Source organism: Culicoides brevitarsis, chromosome 3 (assembly GCF_036172545.1).
Source record: "Culicoides brevitarsis isolate CSIRO-B50_1 chromosome 3, AGI_CSIRO_Cbre_v1, whole genome shotgun sequence".
NCBI lineage: Eukaryota > Metazoa > Arthropoda > Insecta > Diptera > Ceratopogonidae > Culicoides > Culicoides brevitarsis.
In genome coordinates this window covers 29,347,058-29,365,486 of record NC_087087.1, presented here as the reverse complement: position 1 = coordinate 29,365,486, position 18,429 = coordinate 29,347,058, and the positions used below count along the sequence as shown (strand labels likewise).

Here is an 18,429-nt window from a genome sequence, read left to right as displayed (position 1 = left end):
TCAAAAAAATTTTTTTCCATTTCTTAAATTTTTAGCAAAAATTCATAAATTTAAATCTATTGTTAAAAATTGTAAAAAATTAATTTTTTTTAGAAAATGGCTTTCTTGCTCGAAACTCGTATGAAATGTTCAAAATTCTATAAAAATTTTTTTTTAGAAATTTTTTTTAATTGGTTCAAAAAAAAAAATCTTAAAACTCACAAATTTAGTACCTTGTCTAATTTCTTAAAAAAAAAAAATAAAATTTTTTGCTGAAATTTTTCAAAAATTTCTTATTTTTTTAGAAAATTTATCAAAAGAACTTTAAAAATTCGAGGTATTTTAAAATTAATTTTGATAAATTCAAAAAATCTGACAAATTTTTTTAAAAAATTTTAACCTTCTTCTCCCTCTTCTTTGATATCCCCTAAACGTCCTTAATGAATGACGCATTAAAATCAAAATATTGCCTCTATGAACGATCCCCATGTAAAAAATCGCCATCAGTTAATTCAAAAATTCAATTCTTGCGCCATCTGTTGTTGGGATTTTTTATGTGAGACGAATGAAAATGATAAAAATTCCAAAATTTAGCCTTTGTTGACATCGAAAGTGACTCATTTTCTCCAATTTTAATTAAAAATTCACCTAAAAATCTTCCAAAATCAATTCCAGTCGAACTGTTTGAAGGAAATTCACCCAACAGAAGCCGGTTTTCATTGAAAACCATCGAAATCGTTCACAACAACAACTTCATTGAACATCTGTTCCTCGGCAAAATTCCTCACAAAAGACATGGATCAACCAGAGACTCTCGCAGAAACGGGCGAAATCCCCTCTTGCACGCTCGATCACTTCAAAGACTACGACCAAGTTGTCGAAATGATGAAATCGCTGCCGGAAAACGTGCAAAAACTCCGTGAAAAATCTTACGAAAAATTCTCCGACATCCTTTCGTTGTACCAAGAGCAACCGCATTTACTCGATCCGCACATTCCTGAATTCCTGACACTCCTTTTCCGCTACATCCGAGACCCGGCGACGCCAAATGACGTTCAAGACGACGCCTACAAGTACATGTACCAAATTTGCAAGGTTCGTTCGTACAAGGTTTTTGTGAAATTCCTGCCGCACGAACTCTCGGACCTGGATTTTACGCTAAAAAGTTTGGCAGACACCTCGGGAAGCAATTTGGATGCGGGCTGTTGGGAGCGTCGGTATATTTTGCTCGTTTGGATGAGTGTTCTTGTGCTGATTCCCTTCCATTTGGCACGTCTCGATGGCGACGGGGCCCAATCTTCGACGAATCTCGACGGAAAAACGACAAAAATGGAACAAATGTACCAAATTTGTCGGCAGCACACGACAACGAATGACCCGTGTTCGACAGTGGCGGCATTTTTCGCCGCAAAATTCCTCATTCGGGCCGACATGAAGGACGTTTACTTGGAAAAGTTTCTGGAATGGGTTTGTGCGGAGCATGACAGTGAATCCATCGGGCATGGACAACTTTCGGCAATCGCCTCGATTTTGAAACATGGAAAAAGGGAGGATTTGGAGGCGTATACGGGAAAATTGCTGAGTTGGATCACGAAAATGGGATATCGCGATGGAAATGACTTTTTAAAGTACAAGTTTTACTTGAAAATTATCCAGAGACTTGGTTTGGTGTTTCTGCCGCCGAAAGTTGCGGTTTGGAGATATCAACGAGGCACGAGGTCGTTGGCAATGAATTTAGACAAAGGCGGAGATGCGTCATCGCTACCCATGGAAGAGGGGGTTGGAGTTGCAGCAGGTGAGTTTTTATCTTTAAAAATTCATGTTTCAAAAATTTTCTACAAATTTAATTTTTTGTCAATTATTTTTTCTTATTTCAAAAATTTTTTATTTTTATTTTTTTGTGAAAAAATTGAAAAAAAAAAAAAAAAATTATCAAAAAAAAAAAAAAAAATCTTATGAAAAAAAGAATTTTGTAAAAAAATTTTTAGATGGCTTTTACACAACTATTGATAATTTTTTTTTATAATTTTAATTTTTTTTCTTCACAAAACTAAATTTAAAAATCAAATTAAAATAATTTTAATTAAAAAAAAAATGAAAAAAAAAATTACGGAAATTTTCATTTGATTTTTAAATAAAAAAAATTATCATTATTTTTTATTTATTATAAAATATTTTTATTTTTTCGAAAATTAAAAAAAACATACCTACATAATTTCTGAAATTTTTTTTAAAAAAATAAATTGGCACAAATTTAATATTTTTAAATTATTTTTTAGAAAATATTAATTTTTTATACAATTTTTATTTTTTTTATTGTGAAATATACCAAAAAAAATTTTTACAAACGATCCCTAAATTTTTCTATTATTTTAAACAAATTTTAAGAATTTCATGTAAATAAAATTTTATTAAAAAATAAGTGAGAAAATTTTGACTTTTGAACTTATTTTAACGAAAATATTGATAATTTTCAAGAAATTAAATATTGACACGGAAAGTAATATATTTTGAAAATTTTATTCTATATGAAGAATATTTTTTAGAACATTTTTTTTCATTTCTGGCAATTAATTAAAAAAAATAAAAAAAAATATTTCAATAATTTTCAGAATATTTTATTTTTTTTTACAATTTTTTTTAAATTTTTATCAATTTTTTTTTCACGAAGTTTAAAAAATTTTCAATATTTTTTTCAAAATTTTCTGGATGCTTTACTTAATTTTTTAAAAAATATTTTATTAACTTTTTTCTTTGAAAATTTAAATTTTTTATCAAATGTTAGGCCAAATACCCAAAAATTTTAACAAAAAATCTTAACAAAAGTTCAATAAGTTTAAGAAAAAGCGTTATGAAGCAAATTTTATCAAAATTTATTTAAGAAAGGACTTAATATTCACTTCCAGCTATAAAATTTATCAAATTTAGGTTGAAAAATTAATTAATTTTTAAGCTATATACAAAAAAAAAAAATTAAATTTAAAAAAGTCAAATAATTCAAATTTTTTTTAAAAGCTTTCACAATTTTAATCACCTTTAAATTTTTTAAAAATTAATTTAAAATTTTTAATTTTTTTTAGGTGACGACGACGAAAACTTCACCGTACCCGACGAGATCGAAGACGTAATCGAAGAACTTCTCCAAGGACTTCGTTCCGCCAGCTCTGATTGTCGCTGGTTAAGTGCCAAAGGAGTTGGTCGCATTTGCAATCGCTTACCAAAAACCTTAGGAGACGACGTCGTTGGTTCCGTCATCGAAATTCTCAATCCCCTCGAGCCGCACGAAGCATGGCACGGTGCTTGTCTCGCACTTGCTGAACTCGCTAAACGTGGTTTGTTGCTGCCTTACCGTTTGCCGGATATCGTTCCGTTGCTCATGGAAGCCTTGACTTACGACGAAATGAAGAGTTACATGCCCGTCGGTTTGAATATTCGCGATGCCGCTTGCTACATGTGCTGGGCGTTCGCACGTGCCTACAAACCCTCCGATCTCAAGCCGTTTGTCGTAAATATCGCCTCCGCATTGCTCATCACGACATCCTTCGATCGCGAAATTAATTGCCGGAGAGCTGCTTCGGCGGCATTTCAGGAAAGTGTGGGGCGATTGGGAAACTTTCCGCATGGCATTGAAATTTTGACGACAGCGGATTTTTTTTCCGTGGGACTTCGAACGAACGCTTACCTGAACATCAGTGACTACATTGGGCAATTTGAGGAATACAGTAAACCCCTAATTAGCCACTTGGTAGCACGAAAAGTGAACCATTGGGATATCGCGATCCGAGAATTGGCGGCAAAAGCTTTGAATGTCCTCACGAAACGACAACCGACGTATTTGGCGACGGAAATGATGCCAAAATTGTTCGAAAATGCAAAGTCCATTGATGTTAATTCGCGTCACGGATCGATTTTGGCACTTGGGGAAGTCACTTTAGCTTTGACTGACATCGATCGAGGTCTTTTGACGCCCGAAATTGTGGAAAATCTCAATATTTTGGTGCAAGACTTCCATAAACGGGAGCAATTTCGCGGCATGAGCGGAGAATTGATGCGCCTGGCATGCGTGGATTTCATCCGGAACGTGAGTCAAGCGAAACTTCCCGTCACTCTGGAGTGCATCGAGTCCTGGCAGTACCTTATCGACCAATGTATCATCAATAAAGTCGAAAAAGTGCGTCAATTGGCGATTCGGGCATTACCAACGATGGCAAATTCGTACTATATCGACGACACCTTCGACTCAATTAAGGGAAAAATTTTAAATTTTTACATCAAACAGTCGGACAACAACCTCGAGGAGACAGTTCGCATGGGATATGTCGGCGCAATTGGTTCATTGCCGCAATTTATGCTCGTTACGGATCTCGAAGCGGTGCTGGAAGTGCTCATTCGACATTCAATGTTGCCAGATCCGAGTCGCGGCGAAAATCCGATTGTCCTGAAATGGAGTGAGGCACGACGAGAAGCAGTCAAAGCACTTACAAATGTCGTTGAAACGATCGGATTTGATGGAAATTGTTCTTTTAGTGATGAAAAATGTCTCGAAAGAGTTTTTGAATGTTTTCTCAGGGGACTTGAGGAGTACACGTTGGACAATAGAGGCGATATTGGAGCTTGGGTACGTGAGGCGAGTATGATGGGTCTGGCGTATTTGCTGAAAAATTGTCCAAATGCGATGTTGAAGCCGGAAATTGTGGAAAAAGTGATGCAGGGACTTGCGCAGCAGGCTGTCGAGAAAATTGATCGAACAAGGGGGCTTGCTGGAAGGCTTTTCTGCGAAATTGTGCATCAGTGAGTATTTTTTTAGCTTAAATTTTTCGAAAATTTTAATTTTTTGTCTTAAAATTTTACAATTTTTTGTAAGATTTTTTTAATTTGCAATTTTTTTAAAGTTAATTGCAACTTTAATTTTTTTTTAATTTTTGAATTTTTTTGAAGTTCACCAATTTTCATGAATTTTTAAATTTAACGAATTTTTCGTAATTTTTCGAGTATTTCGATGAATGATATTTTTTCTAAAAAATTATAAAATTTTTACAAATTTCCTCAATAAAAATTATTTTTTTGATTTTTATCTTGAAATATTCAAATTTCCATAATTTTTCCACGAATTTTCTGAACTTCGATGAATATTGAATTTTTAAATTTTTTTTTTTATTTATTTTTTGTTTAATTTTTCTTTAAATTTTTTTTTAATTTTTAAATATTTTTTACAATCTTTATTTTTTTTAATATTTATAATTTTTTTTATTCTTTTCTTAAAAATTTTCATCAAATTTTTTAATGAACTTTTCGATTTTTTTAAATAATTTTTTAAAAATATTTCCGAATTTTTACAATTTCTCACAAATTTAATTAATTTTTCTTGAAAATTCATAATTTTCTCTAAAAAATTCTAAATTTTTCTTTAGTTCTTTTAATAAAATCTCCGAAATTTTTATGAATTTTTTTGAAATTTTTGTTTAATTTATATCAATTTATCAAAAATTTTCAATAATTTTTCATTAAATTTTTAATTTTTGCTTCACTTTTTTTATAAAATTAATTTTTTTATGGATTTCACGATTTTTTTTTTAAATTTACAATTTTTTTTATAAAATTTTTACATGATTTTTTTTTTTAATTTTTTAATGAACTTTCTTTATTTTTTTTTTTTATGAAATAAAAAAAATTAATTAAGATTTCAATCTATAATTTTCTCTAAAAATTCAAAATTCTTATAATTTTTCTTCAATTTCGAAATTTTAATAATTTTTTGAAAATCTTCTCAATTTTTTTTTTATAATTTTTTTTTATAAATTTTTATAATTTTCTTTCAAATTTAATTTTTTTTTAATTTGTCAATTTTTTCTCATTTCAGTTCCCCTCCCGTTCCTCACATTCCCCAACATGCAGCCCTCAAGGAAATCTTTCCCGCTGACAGTTCACAAGTTTTATGGCTCTTTGCTGATCACACGTGTCCCCTTTTCTGCGCCATGTTGGATTTTCCCGAATACTCACGTCATCTCATTCTCGGATTGACTGCCAGCATGGGTCAGCTCACAGAATCTCTCGTCAAGTATTCATCAAATGCATTTTTCGCCTATATCCGTGCCCACAAGTCGCATATTCCGCGAATTGGCGACGAAATCATCCAAGTTTTCGAGGCAAATTTACTCAATGAACGCGTCACGTGCCCGTTGTTGTCATTTTTGGATGTCGTTTTGAGCTCCGGAAGTCTCCAAGCGCTACTGGATGACGAAGAATCTACTTTTGCGGATGAAATCTTCCGTTTAGTCAATGCCGAGATCAAGGGACACAAGAAATTGTACAAACTCGTGTCGAGCATCAACGTTTTTTGTCATCTCATTCAAGTGAATCGCTTGTGTACGCGAGTTTTGGCCAAATTGACGTTCTTTTTGGGACTCACGCATGTTCATGTTCGGAAATCGACCGCTATTAAGTTGTATGAGGCACTTGTCATTCACGGAGACACCTGCGAAAGTATTCCGGAAGAGAATTTGGAAGCAATTCTCGAAATTTTATCAGATACGGATTGGGGTCAACCCTTGACGGAAGTTCGCCCAATAAGAAATAATTTGTGTGAACTGCTAAATATCAAGCCGCCCGTTGCAGCAACTGCACCAACAACAAATTAACTCATTAACGCCTCAAATTAAGCTTTAATCGTACTATTTTTACGCTAATTGCAATAAAAAATGCACAAATTTAATTAATTTTGTATGAAAATCTCACATTTTAGGCATTGATTTCCCGCATCTCGGAGACAAAACGCGCAAAAACCGACGTTACAGCGACACACGAAGATTTTTTCAGGTTTTTCGTGACAAATGTCGCATTTTTTCTTTGAACTTTTGAAGAAGAAGGTCCTTTTTGGCTCATTTTCGTAATGGATGCTGCGTAATTTGTGTTTCATGACAGAGATAAAGTTCCGACGATCTTTCAGAATTTTGTTGTACAAGAAGAGGATGCGGTATTTTTGACGTCTTGGATATGCGGAAGCACAAATTAGCCATCGGAGACGATGAACGTAGATTTCGTTGAGAATTAAGAGAACAATTACGATGTAGGCTCCGTAAATTTCAATGTAAAAGCTAAAAAAGAAAAAAAAAAATGGTTTTAGTTCTTTTTGAAAATTTTTTAGAGTAACTATAAGTTTTTTTTTAAATTTTCTAAATTTTTATGAAATTTTCACATTTTTTTTATTTTTTCGAATTCCAATTAAATTTTTCATAACTTTCTTAAGATTTATTTTTTTAATTAATTTTTAATGATTTCATTGAGTTTTTCAATTTTTTGATTTTTTTTTAATATTCTAACTTTTTAAAATTTTTAATAGTTTTTAAAAAATTTCAATTGAACTTTTCCGAATTTACCATTTTTTTATAATTTTTCTTAATTTTTTTAAGTTCTTCAAAAATTTTTTTTTTCAAAATATTTTCAATTTTTACTTAAGTTTTTTTTAAATTTTTCCTTAAATAATTTATTTTAAAAAATTTTCTTAAGATCCTTCAATTATTTTTTTTGTTTAATATTTTAATTTTCGAAAATGTTCCGAATTTTCTATAATTTTTTTAAATTTTTTTTCTAAAATTTTCTTTAGAATTTGCAAAAAATTTTTTTTTTTAATATTTTATGAGTTTTCTGAATTTTTTTTAAGTTTTCCAAAAATTTTCATAAATTTAAAGTATTTTTTTAAACTTCATTTTTTTTTTGCAAATTTTTTAAAATATTTTTGAATTTTTTCTTTTTTAGATTTTCCTCGATTTTTCCAAAATTTTCTTAAAAATTTATTATTTTTTCTCAATTTCGATAAATTTTCCTTTTTTAATGAATTTTTTCATGACTCTTTAAATGATTTTTATAAAAATTTCTTTTTTCCTTCGAGTTTTCCAAAATTTTCCACATTTTATTAAAAATTCTTTGAAAATCTCACCTCATTGGAAGCACATTCGCCACCGGCAAACACTTATCATTCGTCAAAAAAGTCACAATCGTCTCATCCGTATTGAATTTGCTCAAAGTCTTTCTCACCATTTCCGCAATTACTCCTTCGCCTGTCACCGTAACATTCACTTCGTGCTCTCCCGTCTGAATATACGCGACTTTTGCATTTTCCCTCACAATTTTCAGAATTTCCGTCAGTAAAAAGTCAAGAATGACAAAACAGGAAGCCACCGCGACATGCATCGTCGTTGTCAGAGCACTGCCAATCAAATTTTTGTACTCATGGCGGGATTTTGTGCCTTTCGTAGGATCAATGACGTACCGCGACTCGTATTTTCGGAGCGGAAGTAACGTTCGTTGATTCCGCAAGTCACGCCGAGCATCCAAATCTTTGAAATATTTCGTGATGTAAAAGTTGTCGAAGGAAATTCGCGTTAAAAATCGTCTGTGGTAAAGGTAAGCATCGAAAATGACACGAATGAAGACATAAGCCAAGAGTTTTTCGATGAAGGCGAGAACTTTTTGGATGATTTCCAGTTTTTCATCGAATTCGGTGAGGACTTCTTGACCTGCTTTCTTGATTGCGCTAAAAAAAAATTTTTTTTTCCAAATTTTAGTTTTTAATTTAATAAAAAAAACATTTAAAAATATTTAAAAAAAAATTAATAATTTAAAAAAAAAAATTAAATTTCAAAAAAAAATATTTAAGTTTTTAAAATATTTTTTTAATTTTTTAAAATTTGTTTTTAAAATATTTTTTTAAATATTTTTTAAATAATTTTTTATTTTTATTAATTTTTAATTATTAATTTAAGTTTTAAAAAATATTTTTTTTAAATTTTTCTCATTTTTTAATAATTATTTTTTTTATAAAATATAAAAAATAAAATATTTTTTTAAAAAATAAAAAAATATTTAAATAATTAATTTTTTTTAAATTTTTTAATTATAAAATATTTAAATTAAAAAAAAAATAAATTTTTGAAATATTTTTTTTAATTTAAAAAAAAATTTTGTTTCATATTTTTTTTAAATTTTTTTTTAGTTAAAATTACTCACAGAAAAGGCTTCATTTCATCATTTTGGAGCGTCGTGTAGTTCAAGGACACCCCAGAAACATTGCCCTTCAAGGAATTTTGCATTTTTTTGAGTTTCTGGTATTGCGTTCCAAGCTGTTTGTCGACTTCTGGCGCACAAATATTCCCGACGAGACGAGTAAAGTGACAGAAAAAGTCCATTTTCATCGGGAGACACAGCAAATAGTTGATTACCACGGGCATCGCTGCTTCACATCGCAAATAGGCATCAGCGAATGACTTTTTGCACCCATCCACAGCTACTTGTATTTGCTCCTGACACCGTTTTTCCAACTTTTCCGCATATTTTTTGGCATAAGCGTCACTTTCGGCATCCCTCCGACTGATTTTTGTCTCGTTTCCTTCAATTTCCTCGACAATCGGTGCAATAATCTCGTCAATTCGCTCAAAATCTGTCGCAATTTTCGGCAAATCTTCTTCCAATTCCTCCATTGCGTTCATAAAAGGTCGACTCATCAAGTCAATGCGAGTTCTGGTCATGTTGTAAGTCAACACGGCGGAACAAGTGAAGACTTTTACGACTTCTCGTGCATTTGTGAGCAAGTTTGTCATTGGACCAGCGATTAAAAAGGCCACGACAATCGCCCGTAACACGCTTCTGCCACTTTTTCCGCACAAATTCACCAACGAGAGACTCGTGATGCACCGAAAAGTCCTCGAGGTCGCCGCAAAAGCACCAAAAGTTGTCATCACAGCGATCGTCAAGGGCGTTGCGTGACCCGTAACGAAGGGAAGTTGCAGCAAAAAGTACCGCCACAGCATGTAACCGAGAAAAATCCCGTAAAAATAGAGGAAAATAGTGCGTGGAAAGAGACATAGTTCAGCAGGTCCGTAAATAAGTGACGAAATCGATGGGAAATTGCGATGGAGAAATGCGACAAGTGCACGATATGATGTGAGAATTGCTTCAACAACGACCATTGTTTACTGTTTTGACCGAAAATGCATAACTTGCTGCGAGTTTACGTGATAAAATGAACTTTCGGACTTACGTCAGGCTAAATTTCGGCAAATCACGTAATGAAAACACGAAAATTTGTATAAAAAGAAGATTTCGGTGCAGAAATTCTATCATTCTTGAATTGGAATTAAAATGGAATTATTTAAAATCGCAGTTTTAATTGCTTTTGGAGCATTTTTCATCAACTGTAAGTATTTTTGGTCGATTTCGAAGGAGATATTTGAACGAATTATTATTTAAATTTTTAGCTATTAGTGCTCAAGACGCACTTTGTCTAAATGATGGTTTTAATGAAGATCCAGCGGCTTGTGATAAGTTCCATAATTGCTCGGTAAGTACTTATAAAAGTGGAATTTTTAAACAAAAATCGCGAATTTTTATAAAAAATTAAAAATTTCAATCAAAATCTTAAAAATAATTTAAATTTTTTAAAGTTTCTCTTATGAATATTCACAATTTTGAATAAAATTTTACATTTTTTTCAAATTTTAAAGAAAAAAAAATTTTTTTCCGTCAATTTAAAAAAATAATATTTAAAGAACTTTTTGAAAATTTTTCAAAATTTGTTAATTTTTGTCATATTTAAGTTAAAAAATTATTAAATTTTCAAAGAAAGCTAAATTTCGAATTCGATTTAAAATTATTTTTTTTATGAATTAATTAATATTTTTTATTTAATAAATTAATTTGATTTAATTAATCAATTTCGAATTATTCAGAATTATTTTAAAAAATTCTAAAAATTTTTTTTTATTTTACAAAACCTTTTTTCTCTCAAAAATTTCATAAAAATAAAAAAATATCAAAAATTATAAAATTTCACAAGATAAATTTTTAAAAATTTAATTTATTGAATTAGGTATTTATTTAAAAAAATTTTTTAAAATTTTAATAAAAATTCAAATTTTTTTAAATTAAAAAAAAAAATCTAAGCTAAATTTAAGAAATTAAAAAAAAATTAAAAAAAGAATTTTAACAGTTTTTTATTTAATTTGAAATTAAAATCATAATTAATTTTAAATGATTTTAAATTTAATTTTAAAAAATCTATAAAAATTTCAAAATTTTTAACATAAAAATAAAAATTTTAAAATAATGAAACCATTTTTAAAATATTTCAATTTAAAACAAATTTTAAGATATGAAAATTAATGAATTTTAAGCAATTTTTTAAAACAAAGTTCATAAATAAGTTTTGCTTTTAAAATTTCAGCTTAATTTAATTTTTTTAAACAAATTTACGATTTTTGACCAAAATTATAAAAAAAAATTATTTAACTTTTAATTAGAATTTAAATTAAATAAAAAAACTTTTACTAAAAATCTTCAAATTTATAAAAAATTTCTCAAGAAAAATTAAATTTAAACCCAAAATCGATCCCTAAACCCAAAATTGAGTAAATTTTTCACGAAAAACTAAAGCTCCTCTCATTTTTTTCTCAAAACAGGGCGGCGTAGTTGTCCAGAGCTTCGAATGCAAGAACGGTTTAGTATTTTATGCTTCAGATCCGCAAAGCAACGTTCATGGCCAATGCGTTCATTACGTTCCCGAAACCTCGAAATGCGGCTCACGAACTCCTCCCGCCGAAACGAACCCACATCAGAACTGCAAATACCTCGAAACGTACGGTCGTTACAACGACAACTGCTCTCAATTCTGCATTTGCTCGTGCGGCAATCCCAGTTTCTACTTCGAGTGTCCCGAACCGTTAGTTTTCAATCCCGAGAGATTCGCCTGCGATTGGACCGACCAAGTCGAAGATCCCCAATGTTGGGTTTATCAAGAAATTGCCGCTGCCACGAACAATGCCGTGTGCCCGCCAGAAACTGAGGAAGAATGTTCCGGAGCGCAACAATTATATTTCGCTAGCCAGAGGTACTGCAACGACTATTACCACTGCAAAAACGGAAAAATGCGTTGGGAAATTTGCGGAAACCAAACTTTGTTCAATAGCGAGACAAATCGATGCGAAAATGCAACTGCAGTTTATGAAGCCGGATTATGTGGCAATAAGGCTTTGCGATATGAGTTAGTAGCTACTACTGAGCCATCTTCTACTCCCGGAACTTCTTCTACTACTCCATCGTCAACTACAAGTACAACTACTGAATCCACTACTCCAAGCACTACTCCAAGTACTACTCCAAGTACTACTAGTTCTACTACTTCAAGTACTACTAGCTCTACTACTACATCTACTACTACACCTACTACTACATCTACTACTACCGAAGCCCCTGAAGTTCCTGAGGAATAATTATTTAAAAAAAATAAATTTGGTAAAAATTCTAAAAATTTTCTGAAATTAATAAATTTATCCAGATTTAATTTTTTTTTGTTTTGAAAATCATTTATTTCTCTTTTTTGATACATTTTTTTTCTATTTTTAATCCTAACATTTACGCTAAACATATGAATCACATTTATCTTAACGCTAACTATTTGTGATGAATTTTAAAACAATTGGTGCTGGTTTAGTAGGAAAAAAGTTGAAATTTACATTTTTTTTACTTTTCCGTGGATGACTCCCATCGAGGACTGTTGTACAGCCAATTGTCGTCGCGAGTTTTGATCCATCCGCCTTCAATTGGATCCTGAAATACGAAGAAAAATTTGTTTTATGAGAAAATTTAAATTTTGTGGAATTGATTATTTTATTTTTTTTTAATTTTAATTTAATTTTTATTTAATTTTTAAATTTCGTTAAAAAAGTAATTATTTTATTTTTTTCAAATTTAATATTTTAATTTTTTAAAATATTTAAGGCCGTTCCAAATTTTTTCCGATGTTTTTGTCCCAAAACATTTTTTTCTTTAAAAAAATCAAAATGGGGGGCAAAATAAAAAAAAAAGTTTTGAAATACTTTTTCATACAAAATGACAAAATTTTAACAAATTTGGGCCCTTTATGAATATTTTAGTAGTTTTTGTGGTATTTACATTGAGATTTGATGATTTAAAATTGATTTGAAAGTATTTCAAGTTAAAAATTTTAACAAAAAAATTTCATAAAAATAACCGTCAAAAATTTTTGAAAAATAATTTTTAGGAAATATTTTTATAGAAGAAAATTCATGTAAAATTTCGATTTTCAACACAAAAAATTTTAAAAATTAACAATATTTTAAAAAATTTTTGAAAATTCCTTGAAAAAGTAAGGAAAATGACCAAAAAATTGTCAATTTTGATGAAATTTTTTATTTTTATTTTGCCCCATTGGATTTTCGGCTTTTGAAATGGAGCAGGGGACAAAAACATAGAAAAAAATTTGGAGCGGCCTAAATTAAAAAAAAAAAAATAAATAAAAAAAAATATTATAAATAAATTTTATTTTATATATTTAATTTCTTTTAAAAAATTCAAAAATAAATTAATTTTAATAAAAAATATTATTTAAATATTAAAAAATTAATAAATATTTAAAAAATTATAAAAAAAAATAACCGGACCAAATAAAATTAAAAAATGAAATTTTTAAAGCTTTTTATGTAAAATAAGATTTTGTATGAAAACAAGCCAAAATAAACATTTTGATGCCTAAAATCTCATTTGGAACAAAAGTTTTAGTTTTTGAAAAATTTTTCCTAAATTAAAAATTTAAAAAAAAAATTATTTTATAAATTTTAAAAATTTTTTTTAAAAAAAGAATGAAATTTAAATCGTAGAAAAAATTGTTATTTTTTTTAAAATTGCAAAAAAATTTGTATTTTATATCGAAAATATTATAAAAAATTCCCAAATACAAAAAATTAATGTGAAATTTAATAATTTTTATATTTCAAATAAAATTTTTGATGATAGACGCAATGGAACAGTGTTATAATACAATAAAAATAATAAAATAAAATAGGATTTATAAAAATAAATTTTAAAATTTCTAAATTATGAATTAAATTTGCGGTATTCTCATGTCAGCAAATTTTACTAAATTTTCCAAAATTAAAATTTAAATATTAAAAAAAATATTTTTATTCATTTTTTTTTAAATTAAAATTCTTCGGGTGTAAAACTTTTTTTTTTGAAAAAAATTATAGTTTATACTTGATTTTTTTTTATTTTAATTTGATTTTTTATATGAATTTTGTAATAATTAAAAAAAATAATTTAAAAATTTATAAATTTAAAATTTAACTTTGAATTTGAATTGAAAATAATTATTCTTAATAATCTGAAATATTTTTAATAAATCTAAAGTTTTAATTTAAAATAATTAATTTTTAAAAATTTTTTTTCAATTTTTTCAAAATAAAAAAAAAACATTTTATTTCTTTCTTTATGAAAAAAAAAAATATTTTTTTTTTTAATTTAAATTTTTAATTTGACTTGCATAAGATTTAAATCTGTAGATTTTTAAATAAAATAAAAAATTTTTTTTTGCTAATTTTAAATTGTAAAAATGTAATTTTACAAATTAAAAAAATTTTTTAAATTATTTTAAACACGTTTTTTTAATTACAAAAAAAAAATTAAAACAATAAAAAAATTATTTCTCGAAATTTTTTGTTAAAAATATCAGAAAAAAACTCACCAATTGCGACTGCATCGTCATCGAAGAACTGATAAATTCGTTGTTGCCGTAATAATTTTGGTAATGTGCTGCCGTCACATTATTCGGAGACCATGGCGATGTCGTAGATGTCGTTTGCGTTCCCGTTGGATGATCAAAGTGTGACGATGGCAACCACAAGGTGTTTGCATTCACGCTCGTCGAGTAGTTGCCAATTGCCTAAAGGTTGGATTTCGTATTTTTTTTTTTAATTAACTTGAAAGCATTTCGGATTAAAACTCACATTATTTGACGAAATGAAGTGACTTTGTGTGACGTGCGGCTTAATGTAATTCGGTGAGTCACGATGCAGCGACGACGATGTGCCCTGCGACGACGTTGAGGAACTTGTGCTTGGTGTGGGTGCCTTGATTTTTATCTTGTATGTCGATGAGGCGGATGTGCTGGGAGTTTTTGTGGTTTTTACCGAACTGCTGTTGAGTGACGAGGAGGAGGAGGCATGACTTGTCGATGTGGTTGATGACACGGAATGCTGTTTTTGCAGTTGACGACACTTGGCACGACGATTTTTGAACCAAACTTGCACCCGGGACTCGGGTAAGTTGATTTTCAGAGCGACCTCTTCGCGCATAAAGATGTCCGGGTAGCGCGTTTTCATGAAAAGTTGCTCCAAGTAGTCGAGTTGCGCGCGTGTGAAAGTCGTTCGTTCGCGACGTTGCTTTCTCATGCCCGTCGCTGGATATCCGAGCAACGGATCCATCGACATAATGCCCAAGTTGTAGGGATTTGCTTTCAAATATGGAGTCATGCCGATGTTGTTGCTGTTGCTTGCTGCATGAGCTGGAAACGAACTTGTAAATCCCAAATCAACGTCACTTGGACAGCTGAAAAATAATTTTTTTTGTGTAACTCGAGCCATTTTTTTTAATCAGATTTTAAAAAACGAAAAAAAAAAATTTTAATATTTTTTAAGTCAACAAAGTCAACGTAAATTGGGAATTATTGTCTATAATTTTGAGACAAATATGAGACAAAAAGATTAGTAATGCTCGATAAATAAGAGAAACAAAAAAATAAAAGACAACTGACACCGTCTTTACATTATTGGGAATTAGTGAATGTAACAACAGCTTCTTTGCCATGCTCCATTGCTCAAAAAATTTAACTTTCAAATAAAAATTTTAAAACTTACCCCGAGAGTGAATTTGTCCACATTTTGAGCGATTTTCAATGATTTTCTGAAAAAAAAGAAAAAAGTCAATAAAAAAGTCTCCCACTGCGGTAAATGGCACACTTTAACAAAAAAAGGGCGAAGCGTTTAACAAACAGCACTTGAGTATTGAGACGAAGAATAAACAAAGTGCGCCGCGGGAAAACCAAATCACTTCACATTTTGTTCATTTTTTTCTCAACACTTGTCGCTTTTCATTCCTTTGCTGCACCAAAAATTAATATTTTACTTTTGTACAATGCAAAAAAAATACCACAAACCACATGTGGTTAAGTGTGCCGTAGTGCAATTATTGTGGCCAAAATATTGCAGTATGTTAATATTGTTTGGAATTTTGTGTGTTTTATTATGTTTTAGCACAAATAATAAAGTCAATACCTCGGAAGTAATTGAACGTTCAAGAGGAAACGAATAAACACTTGTTATTTTTTTTTACAAAGAATTTTTTTTTCGAGGGTGATTTATTGGTTGAAAATGTATTTTAAATGATTTTTTTTTAAAAGAAATTTTTTGTTGAAAAATTCTATTAAATTTTTTTTGTGATGAATGGTGAATTTTTAAAATAAAAAAAAATAAATTTAATTTTTATTATAATTTTAATTTAAAGTATTTTTTAATAAATAAAAAAAAATAAATAATACCTAATTCAATAAATAAATAATTTAAAATTATTTTTTTAACAATTTTTAGTTAAATTATTTCCCTTATTAAATTATTTATTTACAGAAAAAAATAATTATTATTTTATTTAATTATTTTTTTTAAATTGTTTTTGTTTAATTAAGTTATATTAGGCCGTTCCAAATGAAAATAAAAAATAAAGTCCAAATTTTTTTAAAATAAAATGGGGGGGGGGGGGCAAAATAAAAAGAAAAAGTTTTGAAATACTTTTTTCATACCAAATGACAAAATTTTATCAATTTTTAAGCGTTAAATAAAATTTTTGATGTTTTTTTTACAATTCACTTTGAAGTTTGCTTATTTAAAATAGATTTCAGAATATTTCATATTAAAAATAAAAAAAAAAAATAAAAAAAAATTAAGAAAAAAATTTCATAAAAAATGACTGTCCAAAAATTTTGAAAAAAATAATTAATAATTTTATAATAAATATTTTTAGAGAAGAAAATTAATGATAAAATATGATTTCCAAAACAAAAATTAAAATAAATTGAAAATTTTTCAAAAATTTTATGGAAATTTTCTTGAAAAATTATGAAAATACACCCAAAAACGGTCATTTTTGGTTAAATTTTTAACTTTTTTTTTATTTTGCCCCATTGGATTTTCGACTTTTAAAATGGGGCATCGGACTTTATTTTTGATTTTCATTTGGAGCGACCTTACTTAAAAGAAAAAAAAAAAATTTTTTTATTCATGACCAAAAAAAAAAAACTCGTTTTTAAATTTATTTATGTTATAAAATAAAAAGTTTAAAAATAAAAACCTTTATAGAAAAATTTTAATTTTTACACGGTGACAAAATAATTAATTCATAAAAATAAAAAAATTAATTTAATTATTTTTTACAATTTTTTTCAAATTATTTCCCTATTTTAATAAATAGAAAATAAAAATTAAATAAATCAGTTTTTGGTAATTACCTAAATTTAAAAAAATATAATTCGTTTTAAATTTATTTTTCTGTAATTTGATAAAAAGTTTAAAAAAAATAAGTCACTCTGATTTTTTAAAAATTAAAATATTTTTAAATTAAGTTAATTATTTTAATTGAAATTAAGAAAAATAAATGTTTTAAACTAATATTTTGTCATTTAATTAATTAAATAAATAATATAAAAATTAAAATTATAAAAAAATAAAAATAAATAAATAAAAAACAATAAATAAATATAATAAAGATTTATAATTAATTATTTTATTATTATAAATTTATTATTATTATTTTAATTATTTTAAATTATTTTAATTTTTTTCAATTATTTTTATTTTTTTACTATTTTAATTATTATTATTTATTATTATTAATTATTTTGACAGATTTCGACTGTCAATAAGTTTTTTTTTGAAAAAAATTCTTTTTCTGATTAAATTTTCAAAAAAAAAAAAAAAAAAAAAAATTTAACAAAATAATTTAATATATAAAAAAAATAATATTGATAATTAACGATTAATTCTAGAACATATTCACTAAAATTTTTTTCGATTATCTTTCTGTTTGTAAATGTTAATATTTTTTGTTTACAAATAACTCTAATCTCTTCAAATTAAATGAAAAATTTTACATGAAAACACTTTCGAATCAATTTTTCTTCTCCCCAATAACTTTTTAACAATTTTTGTCAATTACACACTTAATTCACTCTCAAAAATGTACCGAAAAAAAAATCAATAAGAAGCGACGGCAAATCTCCAATAATAATAATTTGTCCTTGTTATCATTTATTATTATTATCATCATTACATGGAAAAGAGAAGAAAAAATAATCCGATCAGACATTTTTCAAAAAAGTTTTCTTCTTTCTCCTCTCGTCGTCTGTTCATTTACAACTTTTGATCAAACTTTGATTCGAGGATTATTTTTCACGGTCATTTACTTCATTTGTAACGAAAATGAAAACTTTCGTTGTTTATGTTTATTATTGCTGCAAACTTTTCCGTTCAATTACTTTTTTTTTCTCGAGTTGCGATGGAAAAATGGGACAAAGTTGATAATATGATAATAATAAATAAAAAATAATGAGGA

At 27.9% G+C, this 18,429-nt stretch overlaps 4 protein-coding genes across 4 annotated transcripts; 2 read left to right on the top strand and 2 right to left on the bottom strand.

The window, feature by feature from the left end:
- Positions 1 to 587: 587 nt before the first annotated feature.
- On the top strand, positions 588 to 7,027 carry LOC134834724 (tubulin-specific chaperone D). Its single transcript, XM_063849478.1, has 3 exons — positions 588 to 1,774; positions 3,060 to 4,770; positions 5,840 to 7,027. Exons 1-3 carry the CDS (start codon positions 775 to 777, stop codon positions 6,615 to 6,617), a joined length of 3,489 nt encoding a protein of 1,162 aa, XP_063705548.1. The 5' UTR covers positions 588 to 774; the 3' UTR covers positions 6,618 to 7,027.
- Positions 6,692 to 9,944, bottom strand: LOC134835479 (protein sneaky). Its single transcript, XM_063850358.1, has 3 exons — positions 8,986 to 9,944; positions 7,916 to 8,512; positions 6,692 to 7,073 (listed from the first exon to the last, which is right to left on the bottom strand). The coding sequence occupies exons 1-3, from the start codon at positions 9,942 to 9,944 to the stop codon at positions 6,692 to 6,694; spliced, it is 1,938 nt and encodes a 645-aa protein (XP_063706428.1).
- A 172-nt stretch (positions 9,945 to 10,116) lies between these two features.
- Positions 10,117 to 12,242, top strand: LOC134835478 (protein obstructor-E-like). The gene is made up of 3 exons (XM_063850357.1): positions 10,117 to 10,171; positions 10,233 to 10,315; positions 11,433 to 12,242. The coding sequence occupies exons 1-3, from the start codon at positions 10,117 to 10,119 to the stop codon at positions 12,240 to 12,242; spliced, it is 948 nt and encodes a 315-aa protein (XP_063706427.1).
- Positions 12,243 to 12,456: 214 nt separating this feature from the next.
- LOC134835477 (homeobox protein OTX2-B-like) lies at positions 12,457 to 15,706 on the bottom strand. The gene is made up of 4 exons (XM_063850356.1): positions 15,684 to 15,706; positions 14,775 to 15,375; positions 14,513 to 14,710; positions 12,457 to 12,579 (listed from the first exon to the last, which is right to left on the bottom strand). The coding sequence occupies exons 1-4, from the start codon at positions 15,704 to 15,706 to the stop codon at positions 12,493 to 12,495; spliced, it is 909 nt and encodes a 302-aa protein (XP_063706426.1). The 3' UTR covers positions 12,457 to 12,492.
- Positions 15,707 to 18,429: the final 2,723 nt, after the last annotated feature.

Bases quoted from the DNA above. Each gene is read 5' to 3' on its own strand.
- LOC134834724 (XM_063849478.1), top strand. From the start codon at position 775: ATGGATCAACCAGAGACTCTCGCAGAAACGGGCGAAATCCCCTCTTGC. The intron at 1,775-3,059 runs GTGAGTTTTTAT...AATTTTTTTTAG, and splicing joins GGGGGTTGGAGTTGCAGCAG to GTGACGACGACGAAAACTTC. The intron at 4,771-5,839 runs GTGAGTATTTTT...TTCTCATTTCAG, and splicing joins TTCTGCGAAATTGTGCATCA to TTCCCCTCCCGTTCCTCACA.
- LOC134835479 (XM_063850358.1), bottom strand. From the start codon at position 9,944: ATGGTCGTTGTTGAAGCAATTCTCACATCATATCGTGCACTTGTCGCA. The intron at 8,513-8,985 runs GTGAGTAATTTT...ATTTTTTTTTAG, and splicing joins GATGAAATGAAGCCTTTTCT to CGCAATCAAGAAAGCAGGTC. The intron at 7,074-7,915 runs GTGAGATTTTCA...TTTCTTTTTTAG, and splicing joins GCGAATGTGCTTCCAATGAG to CTTTTACATTGAAATTTACG.
- LOC134835478 (XM_063850357.1), top strand. From the start codon at position 10,117: ATGGAATTATTTAAAATCGCAGTTTTAATTGCTTTTGGAGCATTTTTC. The intron at 10,172-10,232 runs GTAAGTATTTTT...TTAAATTTTTAG, and splicing joins TGGAGCATTTTTCATCAACT to CTATTAGTGCTCAAGACGCA. The intron at 10,316-11,432 runs GTAAGTACTTAT...TTCTCAAAACAG, and splicing joins ATAAGTTCCATAATTGCTCG to GGCGGCGTAGTTGTCCAGAG.
- LOC134835477 (XM_063850356.1), bottom strand. From the start codon at position 15,706: ATGTGGACAAATTCACTCTCGGG. The intron at 14,711-14,774 runs GTGAGTTTTAAT...TCCAACCTTTAG, and splicing joins ACTTCATTTCGTCAAATAAT to GCAATTGGCAACTACTCGAC. The intron at 12,580-14,512 runs GTGAGTTTTTTT...TTCGTATTTCAG, and splicing joins TGACGATGCAGTCGCAATTG to GATCCAATTGAAGGCGGATG.